The sequence below is a fragment of the Scyliorhinus canicula genome, chromosome 20, assembly GCF_902713615.1.
Source record: "Scyliorhinus canicula chromosome 20, sScyCan1.1, whole genome shotgun sequence".
Classification (NCBI taxonomy): domain Eukaryota; kingdom Metazoa; phylum Chordata; class Chondrichthyes; order Carcharhiniformes; family Scyliorhinidae; genus Scyliorhinus; species Scyliorhinus canicula.
The window spans coordinates 61,176,446-61,199,292 of NC_052165.1; the positions used below are offsets into that span (position 1 = coordinate 61,176,446).

At 48.1% G+C, this 22,847-nt stretch overlaps 1 protein-coding gene across 1 annotated transcript in view; it reads left to right on the top strand.

Moving 5' to 3' along the window:
* The first annotated feature begins 16,034 nt into the window (after window positions 1-16,034).
* The window catches only part of efcab6 (EF-hand calcium binding domain 6), a 177,481-nt gene continuing 170,668 nt past the window's right edge, over window positions 16,035-22,847 (top strand). Inside the window, 3 exon segments of the mRNA XM_038781176.1 lie at window positions 16,035-16,081; window positions 19,468-19,632; window positions 20,673-20,890. Coding sequence (XP_038637104.1) covers window positions 19,494-19,632; window positions 20,673-20,890 — 357 coding nt within the window. The 5' untranslated portion in view covers window positions 16,035-16,081; window positions 19,468-19,493.

Here is a 22,847-nt window from a genome sequence, read left to right on the forward strand (position 1 = left end):
GGTCGATTACAGTAGAAGGACGACCGCCGGGAGTACTGGGTAATTATACCCCGCCCTGGAGGCAGGGTTAACTCAGCCTCTCGACCAATTGGGGAGCCGTCACATGACTGGTCTCAACCAACCGGTCGAGAGGCACATGACCGACCAGGGCCAATGGTAAGCCCGTGTTCTGCACCAATGGCAGGCAGCTATGCTAATCATACCACCACAACATTTTATTAAAAAAACATTTAAAGTTAAGATCTTTTGATCCAGGGTTCCATTTTGTCCAGTTGTAACATCAACTGGAATCATAACAGTAGAGTGACTGATATCAGAGAGGAGGTTAATTCTGAAGTGGGTGAAAGTTTTTGGAACTAAATTGTGAAAAGGAAGGTTTTTGATTAGTTAGTTAAACTAAGGGAAGACAAAGATACCAGTACTTGATGGAATAAATACGAGTTCCCTAAACCCTGTTAATTTGCTGTAGGGACTATGGTTAGTGGTGTGCCCTTGCTGGTTAAGATTGGGGTGGGTCATAAACAAAATTGCCCCACCCACCTCATCTGAATGATCTCTGCAGAAATCTATATCTCCAGTGCTGGTCTTCTCAGTGCTGCCAGCCTCCTCTGTACACAGCAGGTGCTGCTGGTAACTTTATTTCCTGCTCACATGGGGAACAAAAGTCGCTTTCTTTCTCTTGCAGGCAGGCTGCACCAAAGGGAAGGTAGAAAAAATGATTGGCACAGTGGAAATCTTCAAAACTAAACACCAGATCATGCAGAAGGAATATGGCTGACTTATGTAGTGATGGAGGCATTAGTGGTGTAAATGGGCAGGAGGAGAGATGACATAATCTAAGGCAAGCAGGAAAGTCAACCTCTGTGGTCTGGACCTGAGGACTTACCAGAGATGCCTCAAGAGGTAATGATCTCATGTGGGTTGGTTATGTCAGTGAATGCAAGTTCACATGTAATATAATCACTACACCGCCAATGTCTCAATGCTCAAAGCATCACACACCCATCACTGATCCACCATCATTTCTTGGCACCCAGAACTTGGCTTCTAGCATCCAAATATTATACTTCATTCTCACATGAGTATTAATGCTTCCAGCCCCACACTGATCTCTCTCTGCCGATACATACCTCCAGCTATGGTAAACACTTTATCTAAACACAAAGCAAAGCTACACAGCCACTGATATTCTGTCCTCTCTGGCACACAATAGAAGGGACCAGAGAAAACTGGTGGAGAACATTTCCCAAGCCTATGGAGAAGGTGGCTCCCTGCATCAAGGTTTTGACTGTGATGGAACCTGTGGCATCCAATTTCTTTGAGAACATTGAGAATTATTGCATGATCCTACTTTACACTCTTTCCCAATTCCCAGCACATCATCTTTCTAACTGGAATGATGAGCAAGTTGCTGATCATATGAGCATAGACATATTGCATTAAACCCCACCCCTTCTTCCCTCGTGCCAACCTCCTCCTTCGGAGTTACTGCTTCCAGCCAGACATCCAAGAACAGCCACCGTGCCCATCAGCAGCAGCACAAAGGAAAAAGGAGAGAGTAAAAGTGAGCAGTAACAAAGTGGTCCTGTCACTTGATTTGATAGTCATAGCCACCAGCTCAGATTTGGCACTGCTGACACCTAGTTATAGAGTTACGGTCAATGTGCATTTGTCTATCTGGGCATGAATGAGCTGCAGCTAGTCTAGTGGTAAAGGATGGCTTGCCAGCATTCCCGAGAGCAAAGTGGCAGATGTATTCTGCTGCAGAGGACACATGAGGACCTCAATGAAAGGCATGAATGGGTATGTGCACAGAAATGACGGCTGTATTACAGGCTGAACAGACAGCCTCATGTAACTGTTAATTGGAGGAGTCTATCTCCATGATGGCAGAAAACGTGACTTCAAGCTTGCCCTTTCTGCAGCTGTTACTCCATCTCCTTTAAATGCTGCAAACTACAAGCTGGCACAAGTCAAGGAGACACAGCCGGAGTGAGACACATCCAGAGTGGGAATTTGGAACTTGGTAATTTGGTGCAGTGAGGTAATTCGGTGCAGAGTGGGAGAAGGTGCTTTTTCCCTACTGTTTTGTTCGTTCTCTTTCTTCTGGCCTGTAACTTTTAATCTGCAGGGAGAGAACCAGAGAGCATCTGAGAACCTGGAAATGTAAGTGATTTTTATTAATTTTTATTACCTTTTCAAATTGTGTGTGTGGAGGGGGGGGGGGGGGGGGGGGAACTGAAGTGACATCACACTAAAGCTGTGACCTGATTGGCTGGTTGGGAAGCTACACTAAATTTTTTAAAATAAGCATTGTTAAACTAATTAAAACAAAAGTACTTAATTATAATTTAGAGGGGTACCTAAGCCAGAGATCGGAGAGTACTGTATTTAGCTTTCACATTTATAGTAGAAATCTAGTGCTGGGAAACATATAGTTAACAGTAACTTGGTTTTAACTTTTAAATTTAATTGACTAATTAATTGATGCAATGTCAATTAGAGGGGTGCAGTGCTCTGACTGTGAGATGTGGCAGGTACGGGAGGTTTCCAGCGTACCGGATGGCTTCATCTGCACCCAACTGGAGCTCCTCACAGACCGCATGGTTCGGTTGGAGCAGCAGTTGGATGCAGTTAGGAGCATGCAGGTGGCGGAAAGCATCATAGATAGCAGTTATATTAATGTGCTCACATCCAAGGTACAGGCAGAGAAATGGGTGACCACCAGAAAGGGCAGGCAGTCAGTGCAGGAATCCCCTGTGGTTGTCCCCCTCTCGAACAGGTATACCCCTTTGGATACTGTCGGGGGGGGGGGGGGGGGGGGGGGGGGGGGGATAGCCTATCAGGGGAAAACAGCAGCAGCCAGAGCAGTGGCACCACAGCTGGCTCTGATGTTCAGAAGGGTCAAAGCTCAGAAGAGCAATTGTCATAGGGGACTCTATAGTCAGGGGCACAGATAGGCGCTTCTGTGGACGTGAAAGAGACTCCAGGATGGTATGTTGCCTCCCTGGTGCCAGGGTCCAGGATGTCTCCGAGCAGGTAGTGGTCATCCTGAAGGGGGAGGGCAAACAGGCAGAGGTCGTTGTACATATTGGTACTAACGACATAGGCAGGAAGGGGCATGAGGTCCTGCAGCAGGAGTTCAGGAAGCTAGGCAGAAAGTTAAAAAACAGGACCTAGGGTTGTAATCTCGGGATTACTCCCTGCGCCACGTGCCAGTGAGGCTAGAAATAGGAAGATAGAGCAGCTAAACACTTGGGTAGACAGCTGGTGTAGGAGGGAGGGTTTCTGTTATCTGGACCACTGGGAGCTCTTCCGGGGCAGGTGTGACCTGTATAAGAAGGACGGGTTGCATCTAAACTGGAGAAGTGTAAATATCCTGGCCGCAAGGTTTGCTAGTGTCACATGGGAGGGTTTAAACTAGTATGGCGGGGGGGGGGGGGGGGGGGGGGGGGGGCACCGGAGCAATGGGTCAGAAGGTGAAAGCATTGAGGGAGAACGAGGGAATAGGTCCAGTATGGTTCTGAGGTAGAGCAGACAGGGAGATGTTGCTGAACACAGCGGGTCTGGTGGCCTGAAGTGCATATGTTTTAATGCAAGAAGTATTACGGGTAAGGCAGATGAATTTAGAGCTTGGATTAGTACTTGGAACTATGATGTTGTTGCCATTACAGAGACCTAGTTGAGGGAAGGACAGGATTGGCAGCTAAACGTTCCAGGATTTAGATGTTTCAGGCGGGATAGAGTGGGATGTAAAAAGGGTGGCGGAGTTGCGCTACTGGTTAGTGAGAATATCACAGATGTACTATGGGAGGATGCCTCAGAGGGCAGTGAGGCTATATGGGTAGAGATCAGGAATAAGAAGGGTGCAGTCACAATGTTGGGGATTTACTACAGGCCTCCCAACAGCCAGCTGGAGATAGAAGAGCAGATAGGTCGACAGATTTTGGAAAAGAGTAAAAACAACAGGGTTGTTGCGATGGGAGACTTCAACTTCCCCAATATTGACTGGGACTCACTTAGTGCGAAGGGCTTAGACGGGGCAGAATTTGTAAGGAGCATCCAGAGGGCTTCTTAAAACAATATGTAGACAGTCCAACTAGGGAAGGGGCTGTACTGGACCTGGTATTGGGGAATGAGCCCGGCCAGGTGGTAGACGTTTCAGTCGGGAAGCATTTCGGGAACAGTGACCACAATTCAGTAAGTTTTAAAGTGCTGATGGACAAGGACAAGAGTGGTCCTAGGGTGAATGTGCTAAACTGGGGGAAGGCTAATTATAACAATATTAGGCAGGAACTGAAGAACCTAGATTGGGGGTGGAAGTTTGAGGGTAAATCAACATCTGACATGCGGGAGGCTTTCAAATGTCAGTTGAAAGCAATTCAGGACTGGCATGTTCCTGTGAGGAAGAAGGATAAATACGGCAAATTTCGGGAACCTTGGATAACGAGAGATATTATAGGCCTCGTCAACAAGAAAGAGGAGGCATTTGTCAGGGCTAGAAGGCTGGGAACAGACAAAGACTGTGTGGAATATAAGGAAAGTAGGAAGGAACTTGAGCAAGGAGTCAGGAGGGCTAGAAGGGGGTCACGAAAAGTCATTGGCAAATAGGGTTAAGGAAAATCCCAAGGCTTTTTACACGTACATAAAAAGCAAGAGGGTAGCCAGGGAAAGGGTTGGCCCACTGAAGGATAGGTAAGGGAATCTATGTGTGGAGCCAGAGGAAATGGGCGAGGTACTAAATGAATACTTTGCATCAGTATTCACCAAAGAGAAGGAATTGGTGGATGTTGAGTCTGGAGAAGGGTGTGTAGATAGCCTGGATTGAGATCCAAAAAGACGAGGTGTTGGGGGTCTTGAAAAATATTAAGGTAGATAAGTCCCCAGGGCCTGATGGGATCTAACCCAGTATACTGAAGGAGGCTAGAGAGGAAATTGCTGAGGCCTTGACAGAAATATTTGGATCCTCACTGTCTTCAGGTGATGTCCCGTAGGACTGGAGAATAGCGATGTTGTTCTTTTGTTTAAATAGGGTAGCAAGGATAATCCAGGGAACTATAGGCCGGTGAGCCTTATGTCAGTGGCAGGGAAATTACTGGAGAGAATTCTTCGAGACAGGATCTACTCCCATTTGGAAACAAATGGACGTATTAGTGAGAGACAGCATGGTTTTGTGAAGGGGACGTCGTGTCTCACTAACTTGATAGAGCTTTTCGAAGTGGTCACAAAGATGCTTGATGGAGGTAGGGCAGTGGATGTTGTCTATATGGACTTGGACTTTAGTCAGGCCTTTGACAAGGTCCCTCATGGTAGACTGGTACAAAAGGGCAGCACGGTAGCATTGTGGATAGCACAATTGCTTCACAGCTCCAGGGTCCCAGGTTCGATTCTGCTTGGGTCACTGTCTGCGGAGTCTGCACAAACTCCCCGTGTGTGTGTGGGTTTCCTCCGGGTGCTCCGGTTTCTTCCCACAGTCCAAAGATGTGCAGGTTAGGTGGATTGGCCATGATAAATTGCCCTTAGTGTCCAAAATTACCCTTAGTGTTGGGTGGGGTTACTGGGTTATGGGGATAGGGTGGGGATGTTGACGTTGGGTATGGTGCTCTTTCCAAGAGCCGGTGCAGACTCGATGGGCCGAATGGCCTCCTTCTGCACTGTAAATTCTATGATAATCTATGATAAAAAGGTGAAGTCACATGGGATCAGAGGTGAGCTGGCAAGGTGGATTCGGAACCGGCTAGGTTATCGAAGGCAGAGAGTAGCAATGGAAGGGTGCTTTTCTCATTGGAGGGTTGTGACTAGTGGTGTTGCGCAGGGATCAGTGCTGGGACCGTTGCTGTTCGTAGTATATATAAATGATTTGGAGGAAAATGTAACTGGTCTGATTAATACGTTTGCAGATGACACAAAGGTTGATGGAATTGTGGATAGTGATGAGGACTGTCAGAGGATACAGCAGGATTTAGATCGTGAGACTTGGGCGGAGAGATGGCAGGTGGAGTTTAATCCGGACAAATGTGAGGTAATGCATTTTGGAAGGTCTGATCCAGGTTGGGAATATACAGTGAATGGTAGAACCCTCAAGTATTGAAAGTCAGAGCGATTTAGGTGTACAGGTCCACAGGTCACTGAAAGGGGCAACACAGGTGGAGAAGGTAGTCAAGAAGGCATACGGCATACTTGCCTTCATTGGCCGGGGCATTGAGTATAAAAATTGGCAAGTCATGTTGCAGCTGTATAGAACCTTAGTGAGGCCACACTTGGGAGTATAGTGTTCAATTCTGGTCGCCACACTACCAGAAGGATGTGGAGGCTTTAGAGAGGGTGCAGAAGAGATTTACCAGGATGTTGCCTGGTATGGAGGGCATTAACTATGAGGAGCGGTTGAATAAACCCGGTTTGTTCTCACTGGAACGACGGAGGTTGAGGGGCGACCTGATAGAGGTCTACAAAATTATGAGGGGCATAGACAGAGTGGATAGTCAGAGGCTTTTGGGGGGGCATAGGTTTAAGGTGCGATGGGCAAGGTTTTCAGAGTAGATGTACGAGGCAAGTTTTTTTTACACAGAGGGTAGTGGGTGCCTGGAACTCACTGCCGGAGGAGGTGGTGGAAGCAGGGACGATAGTGACATTTAAGGGGCATCTTGACAAATACATGAATAGGATGGGAATAAAGGGATACGGACCCAGGAAGTGTAGAAGATTGTAGTTTAGTCAGGCAGCATGGTCGGCACGGGCTTCGAGGGCCGAAGGGCCTGTTCCTGTGCTGTACTTTTCTTTGTTCTTTGGCCCCATACCTGTGCCAGGGACCGGGTTTGATTCCTGGCTTGGGTCACTGTCTGTGTGGAGTATGCATGTTCTCCCTGTGTCTGTGTGGGTTTCCTCCGGGTGCTCCGGTTTCTGCTACAAGTCCCAAAGATGTGTTTGTTCGGTGAATTTGACATTCTGAATTCTCCCTCAGTGTACCCGGACAAGCGGCAGTGTGGCAACTGGGGTATTTTCATTGTTTGATTTCAGTGTTAATGTAAGCCTACTTGTGACACAAATCTGCTCTCACATGAAGATGCAGAAACCGCTTATGTCAAATATGCCAAAACAACCCCTAAAACACACATGGGTACTTTCAAATACTTTCCAGTGAAATACATGCCATCATTTTCACTTGCCTACAATTATGGTGCCTGGCCTTTAGAATAACACCCATTTTAATGCAGTTATTGTTGGGACCAGCACTGCCCAATTTTGGTATCCTGCCATCACATCAGTTCGTTGGGCTTTGACATCAAAATAGTACCTTTTCATATGCCTGGGCACACTCGCAGGACGCAGCTTTGTGCATCCATATCAAAGCTGGACGAAGTGGAGATAGCAGCAGGCACATCTATTTCCCTTGAAGGATTGAGACAAGTCTGCTTCTAACTGCAATTGCATTTCTCACCCGAAGTGTTTTGATGAGATCACCTCTCCTGAATTCAAAGGAATATAAGTCCAATCTACTCTATCTCTTCTCTAAGCCAAGTCCCACATCTCAGAAAGCTGTCTGGTTAAACTAGGTTGCACTCCCACCAAGGTTAATGTATCTTTCCTTAGGTGACAAGGTAAACTGTACACAGTTCTCTCGGTTATGGTGTCAATAAGGCCCCATACAATTATACTCAATTGTTTTGTAATAAAGGCTAATTTGTATCCCTAATTGCTTTCTGTGAACCTGCATGTTAACTTTCTGTGATTTGCGTTCAAGGACAGCCAGGTTACGCTGACTAGAAACTTGTCCCAGAAATGCAACCTTACCATTCCCGTTTTACTACCAAAGTGGATAACTTCACATTTCGCCACAGTATTTTCCATCTGGCACATCCTTAACTTATCTATATTCCTTTGTAGCATCTTTGCATCCTCCTCACAGCTTACTTCCCCACCTAACTTTGCATCATTCGCAAACTTGAACACATTACTTGAACAGGCTGCGTACTTAGCCCCCTACTCTACTCCCTGTACACACACGACTGCATGGCAAAACTTGGTTCCAACTCCATCTACAAGTTTGCTGACGATACGACCATAGTGGGCCGGATCTCGAACAACGACGAGTCTGAATACAGGAGGGAGATAGAGAACTTAGTGGAGTGGTGCAACGACAACAATCTCTCCCTTAATGCCAGCAAAACTAAAGAGCTGGTCATCGACTTCAGGAAGCATAGTACTGTACACACCCCTGTCAGCATCAACGGAGCCGAGGTAGAGATGGTGAGCAGTTTCAAATTCCTAGGGGTGCACATCACCAAAAATCTATCCTGGTCCACTCATGTCGACGCTATCACCAAGAAAGCACAACAGCGCCTTTACTTCCTCAGGAAACTAAGGAAATTTGGCATGTCCACATTAACTCTTACCAACTTTTACAGATGCACTATAGAGAACATCCTCTCGGGCTGCATCACAGCCTGGTATGGCAACTGCTCGGCCCAGGACCGCAAGGAACTTCAGAGAGTCGTGAATACCGCCCAGTCCATCACACGAACCTGCCTCCCATCCATTGATTCCATCTACACCTCCCGCTGCCGGGGGAAAGCAGGCAGCATAATCAAGGATCCCTCCCACCCGGCTTACTCACTTTTCCAACTTCTTCCATCGGGCAGGAGATTCAGAAGTCTGAGAACACGGACGAACAGACTCAAAAACAGCTTCTTCCCCACTGTCACCAGACTCCTAAATGACCCTTTTATGGACTGTCCTCATTAACACTACACCCTGTCTGTTACATCCGATGCCAATGCTTATGTAGTTACATTGTATATCTTGTGTTGCCCTATTATGTATTCTCATGTATTTTCTTGAATTCTGTTCAATTCCCTTTTCTTCCCATATACTGAATGATCTGTTGAGCTGCTTGCAGAAAAATACTTTTCACTGTACCTCGGTACACGTGACAATAAACAAATCCAATTACACTTGGGTCGCAATCTAATGGCCATGTTACGCCCAGCGCGGATCCGAGTCAGCCAGTTAGATTGTGGAATAAACTGGAATCGGGATCCGCACCAGATACCAATCAGGTTCCGATCTAACTGGCCTGCTCCCGTTAAGAGATCTGGATCACGCCTGGACAGGGCAAGAAACCAACAATCACCAATTAAGGAAGATTTTCCGTATCGCCAACAAGATGGACCCCTATCTAACGACCTCCCATGATCTAACCGGCTTCCCAGAGAGCGGTTATGCCCTTTATGCACACCTATTTAAAAACATGATGCTAGCGCAATGGTGGCTATGGGGATTGGAGGTGGTGAGTAGCCATCTTCGAAACTGGGCAATCAGCCGGAGGCACTGGACACTCCTTGAGCTGTCGCTGCCACTACCTCCCAGCCTGCACTGGCTGATCTGTGGCTGACCCATCGCTCTGGGGAACAGAGTGTCTCGTCTCGAGTCCACCCGTGTCCAACAGATAGGCCAGGTATCCGTATCACGGAACGGGTCTGCGCGGTGGCATGGCTGCATGCTGTCCAGGGTTTACTCTGTGGGTTCCATTTAACAGTTGCTCCTCATTAGCGGGGAGCAGCCAGGCACAGTCCAGGTGAATCAGCTGGCAGGACAGCCATTTTTGACGTGAAGACCGTGGGGTATCATTACCGGCCCTAATTGATGCCGTTAGATGCAGGTGGTGGTTGGCCGTCAAGAAGCACCAGGCAATTTCCGCTCGCTCCCACACTTTGAAACGTTTCCGTTAGATCATGGTCTTGGTCCCCTCATCCAGGACACGGAGATAGATTGTAAATAGCTGAGGTCCAAGCACTGATTCTTTGGTACCCTACTGCATACCACCTGAAAATTATCTGTTTATTTCTTTTTTTTAAAAATATTTTATTCAAGGATTTTCATCAAAATATAAATATACAAAATACCAAAAGAAAAACAAAAGACCATCTTCAACCCACCCAACAACCCCAACCCTCCAGCCCTTCTAACACCAATTCCCAACCATGTCCCGTCTTCCCCTTTTTAACTCCCAGACCCTGGCTGATCCCTCCATCTTCCTTGAAAAAAATCAATGAACGGTTTCCACCTCCGAGTGAACTCTATTGCCGATCCCCATAGAGCAAACTTGATCTTCTCTAACCGCAGGAATTGCTCACCCAAAGCCATGCCTTTGGCGGCTCTGAGTCAACATAACAAAATCCGTCTCTGGCCGATCAAGGAGGCAAAGGCCAATACATTGGCCCCTCCACCCCCGAACACCTGTACTCCTGGATCTTCCGACACCTCAAATATCACCTCCTACTGACTCTGGGGGTGACTCGGAACCACCCTCACCCCCCACCTCCAGAACCTCGGACATAACATCTGAGAACCCCTGCCAGACCCCTCAGTCTTGGACACGCTCAAATTATATGGACATGATTTGTGCCCCCCCCCCCCCCCCCCCCCACACTCCGCCCACACCTATCCTGCACTCCCTCAAAAAATCTGCTCTTCCTCGCCACCGTCATGTGGGCTCTATGCACCACTTTAAACTGGATGAGGTTAAACCTTGAATGCAAGGACGCATTCACCCTCCGCAAAGCGTCAGACCATGTCCAAACCCCCAGCTCCCACTTCAGCTTAACATCCTCCACCTGGGCGCCCTCTCATTCCTTCAATTCCTTGTAAATATCCAAAACCAAGGGCAGCACGGTGGCGCAATTGTTAGCACCGCTTCCTCATTGCGCCAAGGACCCAGCTCACTGTCCGTGAGGGGTTTGCACAGTCTCCCCATGTCTGCTTGGGTCTCATCCCACAACCCAAAAATATGTGCAGGGGAGGTAGATTGGCCATGCCAAATTAAATTTATTTAAAAAAAAAGTAAATATTCAAAACCTTCCCTCCTTTACTTTCCTCCCATATGTTTATTATTTGCTCTTTTTTTATCTGAGAAACATAATGTTAACATGAAAATCAAACTCACTACATGCACAAAGGGTTCAATATCATGGGAACATGTTGACTTGGTGTGTCGTATATACCTATACTTCACCTGTCCTAAAAAACATCACTGATAATTTGCTGCCCCACCCTATCCCTGTAACCTCACCTAACCTGCACATCCCTGGACACTATGCCAACACAAATTTAAAATGTGCATATTTACATAACTTGTTCGATTTTTTTACACTATTCAAAGTCTTTATAAAAACTACTCTGAAGTACTTTAATTTTTTTAGTGAAGCTGGCAGCAAGAGTTTTAAACGGATCACTCAATACTTGTTTGGTTACAATTAATAAAAAACAGGAATTATACCACCTTTCTCATTCCACCAATCCCTTCCCAACCACTTCACAGATTGTCTGAAATAATGTTTTGCAGATCTCCACTTTACTAGATTGCAAATAAGTCAGTTTGCAATCTGACATTTCAAAGATTTTTAAACAACAGCTCAGTTCCTGGAATGGACTATTCTGAAAATTCAGCATGTACAGCTGGGATGAAAATTCTCACTTTACAGGATTCGATACTTATCATTTCATAAACATTTTTTCCCCCCAAGAAATGGGCTATTTTAAATGTAAAAACATTGTGCGATGTTTTGGATGTGACTTTGTGAAAACAATACTGAGAAGCTTTTCATACTATTGCACTTTTCATTGGACTTGATACCCTATTATGAACTAAAATTATATTAGAAATTATGTCGTATAAAGATACTTGGTGTAACCCATTTGAATCATCTTTCCGAAACCATTTTGCAGTAAGTGGAAGCAATTAGATCTCACTGATCAACCGCAGTCTCACAAACTGAATTCTTGTAACATAATATGCATTCTTGTCGATCATTTAAATGCACCATTTTAAACCAGATTTAATTTGTAATGTTCAGTTATTGCTTTTAATTTTAATCATGTATGGGCTTCCTTCAATGTAATTGCTTATTTAAATTATCTGCCAATTGTTCATACAAGAAACTAACTAACCTGTGTGTACAGTTAGTTTCCGATTTAAATTGTGAAATTGACAATTCTCAATAAAATGTAACTGAGAGCGCTAAAGCCTGCATTATATCGTCGTTTGTGTCATAATATACATCCAGGTATATGATGGTGTGCAGACAGGCAGTGATTGACACACAGGATGACCAGTGAGCACATAGAACACAGCAGCCAATCACCAGACAGGACACGACCACTATAAAGCCAGAGGGCACCAGTTTTCCCGCTCTCTTGGGATCCAGCCTCTGAGACAGTCAGAGCCCGTGTGCAGCAGCTAGTACAAACACCATGTGGTAGTCAGTTAGTCTGGTCAGGTTAGCCTCAGGTTTCCAGTCAAGTCAGCATAGTGTCAACCCACAGTTAAGTATGTAATATAGTTAGATGTTCAATAAAATTGTGTTGCATCTCATCAAGTGTTGGAAGCCTGTCTCTCTCTACACTGCATCAAATGCAGTCCACATAGACCCAGCCTGCCCAACACATCAGTTTGTGACTTGCAAAGTAAATTTAGCAAGGTCTGGTGGGTTAATTTAATGTTTTAAATTGGGCAATGTAATAATGTAAAACAGATAATCAGCAGGGCCACATTTGTTTAAATGTATTTGATATTTTTGATTTACATTACTATATGAATTAACGGCACTACACCGCCAATTTGCTTTGCTGCGTTATTCTTTAAGAGAGGTGTTCTGTTCTTTGATTGTTCTGCTGCTATTATTTTGCAAACACGCTTTGTTACACATAATACAATTAGTATTAGAAAGCTATAGTTTATATAGGAAAACCATATTGAAAGATGATCAATTGCTTTTATTTTGCTGTCCCTTGTGCATTTCCCCACAAGGTGCTGAAGAACAGTGGGAAGACTCGCATAACCAACAGCCCTCCACTAATTCCAAAATGATCATTATTTATGAACCTAGTCATCAAATGCCAACATGATTCTTGATTGCTAGATGAAGGTTAACCATTGCAGCCATCTCTTGGAAACAAATGACTGTGCAGAAGCCTTGAAGTCAGTAATGAAACTACATTGGCACCTGTCATGTCACTTCTTGTACTCTTTTGAAATATATTGATATAAAGGGCATCACGGTGGCGCAGTGGTCCGCACTGCTGCCTCACGGCGCCGAGGTCCCAGGTTCGGATCCAGGCTCTGGGTCAACATCATTTCATTCAAGCTCAAGCTTCTAACTACAATCTCTCTTACCATTTGAGAGAAAGAATGTTCTTTGATTTCTTAATGTCCTAACTCTAACAGAATTATGCCGCCTTCCTGTTTGGGTTGTCCTGCCGGTATAGATATATCCCTCAACCATTTAAAGTACCTCGATTATATTACCTCTCGACCTTCTAAACTCAAGCCTCCAAAGTCTCTTCTAAACTTAAGCCTTTAAACCCTGGGTATAATTCTGGTGAATCTGTGCTGGATCCTCCTCCAAGACCAATATGCCTTTTCTAAGCGTTGCTGTCTAAAATTGAACACAGCAATCTAGGTGGGATGCTGCACAATTGAAGCGTCACTTGCTCACTTTTCCAATTTTAATGGGAAGATGAAAGTGAATACTGGAAGCATTATGAAACAATCTATTAGTCTTGGGGCTGGTTTAGCACAGGGCTAAATAGCTGTCTTTTAAAGCAGACCAAGGCAGGCCAGCAGCACATTTCAATTCCTGTACCAGCCTCCTCGAACAGGTGCCAGAATGTGGTGACTAGGGGCTTTTCACTAACTTCATTTGAAGCCTACTTGTGACAATAAGTGATTTTCATTCCATTTTATTTCAAAGGCAGGATTGGAACAAACTAGTTTAAATAATAAGGAAACAATTTCCCCACAATTATTTGAAAAGAAATTTCAAATCCTTTATTTTTCTTTTATTCTATGTTACTGATGACCAGAAATCAGACTACATGGCTCATTTAAAATGGTCATTGCACAGGCACGCGTGTGCTACAATGTTCTAATGACCAAAAAGACATTTGATACAGTGCCATACAACTGGAATATGGAGCTCAGAAGTATCAGTGCTGGTATCAAATCAAAATTGCGCACTGATGCCATGATCTACCTGCTCTGCATGCTTCCAGTAGATCATAGAATCCCTACAGTATAGAAGGAGGCCCATTTAGTCTGCACCGACCCTTCGGAAAAGCACTCCCCCATCCACTCCGCCCGATCCCTGTAACCCCATAGCCTAACCTGCACATCCCTGGACACTGAGGGACAATGTATCATGGCAAATGAACCAATTTGCACATCTTTAAACTGTGGGAGGAAATCCACACAGACATGAGGAGAATATGCAAATTCCACACACAGTTACCCAAGTTTGGAATTGAATCTGGGTCCCTGTTGCTGTGAAGCAGTAGTGTTCACCACTATGCCACCCATGGATAGCAGAATGATTTGTGCTAGCCCTTTTAAAAAAAATTTAGAGTACCCAATTATTTTTTTTCCAATTAATGGGCAATTTAGTGTGGCCAATCCACTGAACCTGCACATCTTTGGGTTGTGGGGGATGAAACCCATGCAGACACAGGAAGAATGTCCAAACCCCACATGGACAATTACTCAGGGCCAGGATCGAACCCGGGTCCACAGGTGCCGTAGGCAGGAGTGCTAACCACTGCACCACCAGGCCACCCCTTGTGCTGCTGTCCTGCATGCTACACATCAGAAGGTGTAGCCTCACCACTGATGCCATTTTGGCCAAATGCTAACAATGAGGGCTACTAAACCCAACTGCACCTCCGTCTTCACCTGAAAACCCCTTCATTTGAAAACTGTTACCAGCAGTTGTTTTTCCCACAGCTCCCACCAAGTGGATGGCAAAGGTAATACAGGAGTTCTACTTCTACTGAAGCTTTTTCAAACAAATTGTTATTATATGTTCTAACAAAATCTTTTGTTACATATCCCTTTGATATATAACATACCAAACATCTATCAGTATCAGTCGTGAAAGTTTCAACTGACCTAGTATCCATGTGTTGGGGGAGCAAGTTTCAGCACCCTGTAAGATTATTGTTTGGTTCAGATGTGACAAAAGAATTGACAGTGAGACCTTGTAACGGTAACAAGTTTGAAATATTTATTAAGTTTAAGAATATAAAGCTTAATAAACTAGGCAGTAATTATTTATACCGGTGTTACTTCCTGTTCCAATCTTGGAAGTAGAGAGCACTGTCTTGAATCGGGTTTCTCTTTGCTCCTTGCAATTCTAGCACCAACAAGAGGCTGTCTTCTGTAGTGTCTTCTTCTCCACCTGTAAACCTGCTCCAGAGGGTCTCTATCATTAACTCATCAATTAACTCTTTCCCAATCATCTTTGTGCACAATACATTCAGGTACAATTCCTGGTTTAACTCGGGATTTCAGGGTCTCAGTCTTGGAGGAGCCTTTTTATACTCTTTTCCTATCTGTTACCTGGTACAAGCAGTTCTCAAATGCATATGATAGGAATTAAAGCTTCACACAAAAGAATAAAATCTACCTAGAGCCTGGGGTTCATAGGAAAGGAAATGATCCCCATTTAGAGCCTGAGTGTTCATATGAAAGGATAGCATATTCCTTTAGAGCCCAGGGGTTCATACAAAAGGGATACCATACACATTTACCCATTTAGAGCCTGAGGGTTCAAAAAAGGGAGCTACCTATGTGAATACATAAAGAATAACGCACATAATTCCATCCATTACAAATTAGAGCAATTAAGAGGTTCAACGGACAAAAAATGAGTGTACACCGCCTCTATGAAATAATAAGCCATTTACACTATACATAACTACTCTCTCTCTCTAACAGAGGAGATACCTATAGGCCCGTGGTTATAGCTAATTATCTTACCTTCTATATTGAAGCGGTATGTGGACACGTTGATGGTTTTATTAAGGGCCCCATTGCAGGGACCGCTGCCACCGAGCTCGCCGCCGGATGTTGATGTCTGTCCAGCCCTGGTCCAACACTCACGGGCTGAAGCCAATGGGAAAGGCTCTTGTTCCAGAGCCCTGAGCTTTCGTCCAATACGATTCGTGTTTATGATTCCAACTAGCAACGCAGTTGCTTAGCAACTGGACAGCGTCGGTGCTGCAGGAGCAGCAGAGACACCGGCTCAAACAGGTAAGAGGCTCCCCGGCACGGGCTCAGACAGGTAACCAGCTACCTGGGCACCTGCTCAGACAGGTAACCAGCTACCTGGGCACCAGCTCAGACAGGTAACCGGCTACCTGGGCACCTGCTCAGACAGGTAACCAGCTACCTGGGCACCAGCTCAGACAGGTAACCGGCTACCTGGGCACCGGCTCAGACAGGTAACCAGCTACCTGGGCACCGGCTCAGACAAGTAACCGGCTACCTGGGCACCGGCTCAGACAGGTAACCGGCTCCCTGGACACCGGCTCAAAAGGCAAGAGGATCCCCGGCACCGGCTCAGACAGGTAACCAGCTACCTGGGCACCGGCTCAGACAGGTAACCGGCTACCTGGGCACCGGCTCAGACAGGTAACCAGCTACCTGGGTACCGACTCAGACAGGTAACCGGCTACCTGGGCACCGGCTCAGACAAGTAACCGGCTCCCTGGGCACCGGCTCAGACAGGTAACCGGCTACCTGGGCACCAGCTCAGACAGGTAACCGGCTACCTGGCACAGGCTCAGACAGGTAACCGGCTACCTGGGCACCGGCTCAGACAGGTAACCGGCTCCCCGGGCACCGGCTCAGACAGGTAATCGGCTCCCTGGGCACCGGCTCAGACAGGTAACCGGCTACCTGGGCACCGGCTCAGACAGCTAAGAGGCTACCTGGGCACCTGCTCAGACAGGTAACCAGCTACCTGGGCACCGGCTCAGACAGATAACCAGCTACCTGGGCACCGGCTCAGACAGGTAACCGGCTACCTGGGCACTGGCTCAGACAGGTAACCAGCTACCTGGGTACCAGCTCAGACAGGTATACGGCTCCTTGGGCACCGGCTCAGACAAGTAAGAGGCTACCTGGGCACAGGCTCAGACAGGTAAGCAGCTCCCTGGGCACCAGCTCAGACAGGTAACCAGTTACCTGGGCACCGGCTCAGACAGGTAACCAGCTCCCTGGGCACCGGCTCAGACAGGTAACCAGCTACCTGGGCACCGGCTCAGACAGGTAACCAGCTACCTGGGCACCGGCTCAGACAGGTAACCGGCTCCCGGGGCACCAGCACAGACAGGTAACCGGCTCCCGGGGCACCGGCTCAGACAGGTAACCGGCTCCCGGGGCACCAGCTCAGACATGTAACCGGCTCCCTGGGAACCAGCTCAGACAGGTAGTGGCTCCCTGGACACCGGCTCAGACAGGTAGCGGCTCCCTGGACACCGGCTCAGACAGGTAACTGGCTCCCTGGACACCGGCTCAGACAGGTAAGCAGCTACCTGGACACTGGCTCAGACAGGTAAGCAGCTGCCTGGACACCGGCTCAGACAGGTAAGCGACTCTCTGGACACCGGCTCAGGCAGGTAACCGGCTCCCGGGGCACCAGCTCAGACTGGTAAGCGGCTCCCTGGACACCAGCTCAGACAGGTAACCGGCTCCCTGGGTACCGGCTCAGACAGGAAACCGGCTCCCTGGGCACCGGCTCAGACAGGTAAATGGCTCCCTGAGCACCGGCTCAGGCAGGTAACCGGCTCCCGGGGCACCAGCTCAGACAGGTAAGGGGCTCCCTGGACACCAGCTCAGACAGGTAACCGGCTCCCTGGGCACCGGCTCAGACAGGAAACCGGCTCCCTGGGCACCGGTTCAGGCAGGTAAATGGCTCCCTGAGCACCGGCTCAGACAGGTAACCGGCTCCCTGGGTACCAGCTCAGACAGGAAACCGGCTCCCTGGGCACCGGCTCAGACAGGTAAATGGCTCCCTGAGCACCGGCTCAGACAGGTAACTGGCAACCTGGGCACCAGCTCAGACAGGTAACCGGCTCCCTGGGCACCGGCTCAGACAGGTAAGCGGCTCCCTGGACACCAGCTCAGACAGGTAACTGGCTCCCTGGGCACCAGCTTGGACAGGTAAACGGCTCACTGGAACCAGCTCTGAAGGTAAATGGCTCCCTGGACACCAGCTCAGACAGGTAACCGGCTCCGTGGGCACTGGCACAGACTGGTAACCGGTTTCCCGGGCACCAGTGCAGACTGGTAGCCAGCTCACTTTGTACCAGCGCAGACTGGTAACCCGCTCCTTTGGCATTGATGCAGGCTGGTAACTGACGAGTTACCGGATACCTGGGCACTCGCACAGACTGGTAACTGGCTCACTGGGCACCAGTGTAGACTGGTAATTGGCTCCCTGGACACTGGCACTGACTGGAAACCGGTTTCCTGGGCACCAGTGGAGACTGGTAACCAGGTTCCTGGGCACTGGCAAAGACTAGTAACTTCTTGAGCCGGCACAGGCTGGTAACCGACTGCCTGGGCCCTGGCACAGACTGGTAATTGGCTCCTTGGGGTACAGGGCAGACTGGTAACCGGCCTCCTGGTCACTGGCACATACTGGTAACTGATGAGTAGCCGGCTTCCTGGCCACCAGCACAGATGGCTCACCGGCTCCCTGGGTCCCAGCACAGGTGGGTAACCGGCTCCCCGGGAACCGGCACAGACCGGTAACAAGCTCCCTCGGCACTGGCTTGAGCAGACAACTGTCTCCAGCATAGGTGGGTAACTGGCTCCATGGACACCGACACAGGTTGGCATCCGGGTCCCTGGGTTCCGACACATACAAGTATTTGGTTCCCTGCGGCACTTACAGGTATCTGGCTCCCTGGGCAATGGCACATACATGTATCCGGCTCCCTTGGCACTGGCACAGGCCAGTATCTAGCCCCTTAGGCACCGGCACAGGCAGGTAACCGGCTACCTAGGCACTGGCACAATGGCTTACCAGCTCCCTGGGCATTGGCACAGGTCGGTAACTGGCTCCTTCGAAACAGGACACGGGTAAAGATGGGTAAACAGCTCCCTGGGAACATGTGGGTAACCAACTCCCTGGGCACGTGACAGGCAAGTAACCGGCTCCCTGGTCACGTGCACAGGCAGGTACCCAGCTCTCTGGGTACTAGCACAGGCGGGTAACCGGCTCCCTTTACACAGGCACGGACGGCTAACCAGCTCTTTTGGCAGGGATGGGTAACCGGCTCCCTGGGCACAGATGGGTCACCAGCTCCCTGGGCATGTACACAGATGGGTGGCATCAGTGGAGATGGATAACCAGCCGCTGGGCACCAGTGGAGATAGATAACCAGTGCCTGGGCATTATCAGGGGCAGGTAACTGACTTCCTGGTCAGGCGGAGGTAAGTAACTTACTCCAAATGAGGGGTGAGGGAACACAGCATGAAGACTGGTAACTAATATTGAAAACAGAGTGGGACCAGGTAAATAGCATACATCACAGAGCTAGATATTGGTCTCTGTGAAATAAAAAGGAGTGATTTGCCCTTGCAGGTTGTTATTTTACTAGGCTGAACCTTAAATCTTTGGTTTACAGATTGTTGCTTCAAATATTTAAAGAGGATGGTTGGCTCTTCCCCTGACATGGGGTCTCTATGTCTGGAGTCTCGTGGAATGTCACTGACACCAAGACCCCAATCGACACAAGGGAGGATCTCATCACGTAACTCCAACAGTCGGGCTTCACTGCAATCATCTTCAGGTAAAAGGACATGGAAAAACATGGCATTAAACTAATACATTTGCTTTTTGTTTTATAAAAACATGTGGACTGGCAACTAGCAATATTGCTATTTTTTTGCAAAATGTTTTATTTTTCCCCATTTTGATGTCAGCCATCCTGTGGCTTATGTGGATGATTGAAATTATTAATGAATGTTGAAGTACAGCAGTTTTGTGATTTAGGCTCATACTCATTAGGAATTGGATTGGGATCTATTTCACATCGGTCCTGAAAGCCAGCAGACAAAATGAGAATTTACCCCGTTATCCTGGGCTGGATTTGAGATGCAGGATTCGTTTTTTAAAATAAATTTAGAGTACCCAATTCATTTTTTTCCAATTAAGGGGCAATTCTAGCATGGCCAATCCACCTACTCTGCACATCTTTGGGTTCTGGTGGCGAAACCCACGCAAATACAGGGAGAATGTGCAAACTCCACACAGACAGTGACATGGAGCCATGATCGAACCTGGGAACTCGGCGCCGTGAGGCAGCAGTGCTACCCACTGTGCAACTATTCTGCTGCGAGGGGGGGGATTCTTGCCTAATTGACTGCAGTTCCAAATTCCCTGGGCTGGATTCTCCGTCCCACCGCACCCGTTTTCTAATGCGGCACACCCCTGCCGGCAGCAGGATTCTCCGCTTCGCTAGCTGGCCAATGGGGTACGCTGCTGGTGAAAAGGAATATCCTGCCGACAGAGAATCCAGATCTGTGTTTGCACTGATTCACTTCCCTATTTTATATGAGGTGGGAGAAGCAAAGAACAATATTTGTCAGTACTGCTACATACAAATCAGGTCATGATGCCTTTCAGCATGGTTTACATAATTATGTGGAGTTGAGAAATTTAAAAAATGCCTGTTTTGCAAATACAATTTCCCCTTAATGGATGTTTTGATAATGACACTTTTATAAACTAGAGTGTCAGTATTTGCCATGTTTGCATGTTGTCTTGTTCAAAGCAGATGTCACAATATTGTTCTTTTGTTTTTGTGCTAATTTGAAATGTATTTCTTAGGTTCATTATACTCTGAGCCAGATCTAAGCTGTTCTATCACAAAAATCGAACATATTCTTGCTGAGAGAGCCAAGGAAAAACAAGCTGACTTGAGGAGAGCTTTCTATGCTTATGATGTGGACCGAACCCAGACAGTCACCAAAGCTGAATTCCGCAGAGTGATTGAAAAGTTTCTGTTGCCTCTTAACGCAAAACAATTCCAGGATCTACTTGCAAAGGTAATTGAGATTTAAAGCAGCCTAGAATTTCATTACTATTATCATTGTTGTTCTTTATTACTCCTGATCAATTCAAAGTGCCATTCTATGAAGTCAGATACTGCAAAAGGGCGACACATGTAAAATGAATATGGGCACGATTGAGTACGGTCAGTAATTTGCCTGCTGCGAACAGTCAAAGGACAGGCTCTTTGATATTAACCACCGGTCACTGGGGCATATAGTCTCCATATCACTACACTGAAATTCATACATCATGGACTGGATTCTCCCAAAATGGGGCTATGTCCCCACGCCGGCATAAAAATGGAGGCGTTTCACTCCCGAGTTTCCTGATTCACTTACCTTCAGGGGGCTTGCAGGGACCCGTAGTGCTTCACGCAACTTTTGCTGCGCTAACGGGCCCCTGCACTTCCAGTTCAGAGTCCCCGCATGCTCACGGCGGCGGCCTCCAGCGACTGTGCCGGGTGCCATGGCGGACTCGGACCATGGGCCCACAAAACAGGCTCACCCCGATCGGTTGCACGGCCGAGGATCTGCCCAGCCCGATCTCTCCCCCGGCTGCAGAATAAGGCCCCCCCCCTCCCCCCCCGCCCTGGCGCCCAATTTCCCCCCCGCTGTCCCCCTCCCCCACCAGGGCAGCTGCAGACTGAGTCCACAGCCGCCAGATGAGGTTCCCGAACGGCCATACGTGGTTAGAACCACGCCGTTGGATACTCGGGCTGCTGGGAGCAGATTATCACTGGAAGGGCCTCTGGGAATGGACCCCCAGCCGCGTGATGTAATTCGCAGACTCGCAGATATTCAGGGCCTGGAGAATCGCAGGAGCGGCGCCGGGACCGATTCCGTTGGAAACTCCGCAACCACACCAAATGCAATTTTGATGCAGGGCTGCAGAGATTCCAGCCCCACATTACTCATCTGTGTGGTCAGCAGAAGGTCTATTGGCTTGATGGCATCTCCCTGTGGAGAATACCACTTTCATTTCCTGCTGCCAAGCAGCAGCAGGAAATAGGTAGCTTTACCTGTTGCTGAAACTTTGGGCGCGATTCTCCGGACTTACGAAAAATCGGAGAATAGTGGGCGGCGTAAATTTTTACGGACACGCTGGTCTGACGCCCTCCCGCTATTCTCCCCCCCCTACGCCCGCCCCCCGACACGAATCGCTGCTTGCCGTTTTTTTACGGCGAGCAGCGATTCACCCCTGGCCGATGGGCCGATTTCCAAGGCCTTTACGGCCGTTTTTATGAACGTAAAACACACCTGGTCTGACCGTTCGTAAAAACGGCCGTAAAGTCCCGATCTGGGGAACCATGGCACCGATTGGCACGGCCGTACCACGGCCGTGCCAAGGGTGCCATGGGCCCGCGATCGGTGCCCACCGATCGCGGGCAGCGGGTACTTAACCCGTGCACTCTTTCTCCCTCCGCTGCCCCGCTGGATCCATTCGCGGGGCGGCTGAGGGGCATACCGGCCCGCGCATGCACGGGTTTCACGCATATGCGTGATGACGTCATCCGCACATACGCGGGTTGGAGTTGTCCAATTCGCGCATGCGCGGCTGACGTCATCTGACGCGTCAGCCGTCGCTAACTTTGGCTAGCAGGCTTAACGAAATTCGTTAAGCCCGCGATGCCGGAGTTCACGGCCGCGCGATGCTAGCCCCGACCGGGGAGATGAATCGGTTCCCGGTCGGTGGGGGGCGCAGGCTGGCGTCAAATGCGCCCGTTTTTGATGCCAGCTTCCCGATTTTTCGTAACTCGGGAGAATCGCGCCCTTTGTTCTTCCAGGATAATCGTGTGCGAAGTGGGCAATTTTCAGGTCTGAAAGTGGTGACCTTAGGCCTAATCATGAGTTTGCGTGGTAAACCTTGAGCAATGATCTGATTGAAGTAGCTATTTCCACAGGATAGAACATAGAACATAGAAAAATACAGCACAGAACAGGCCCTTTGGCC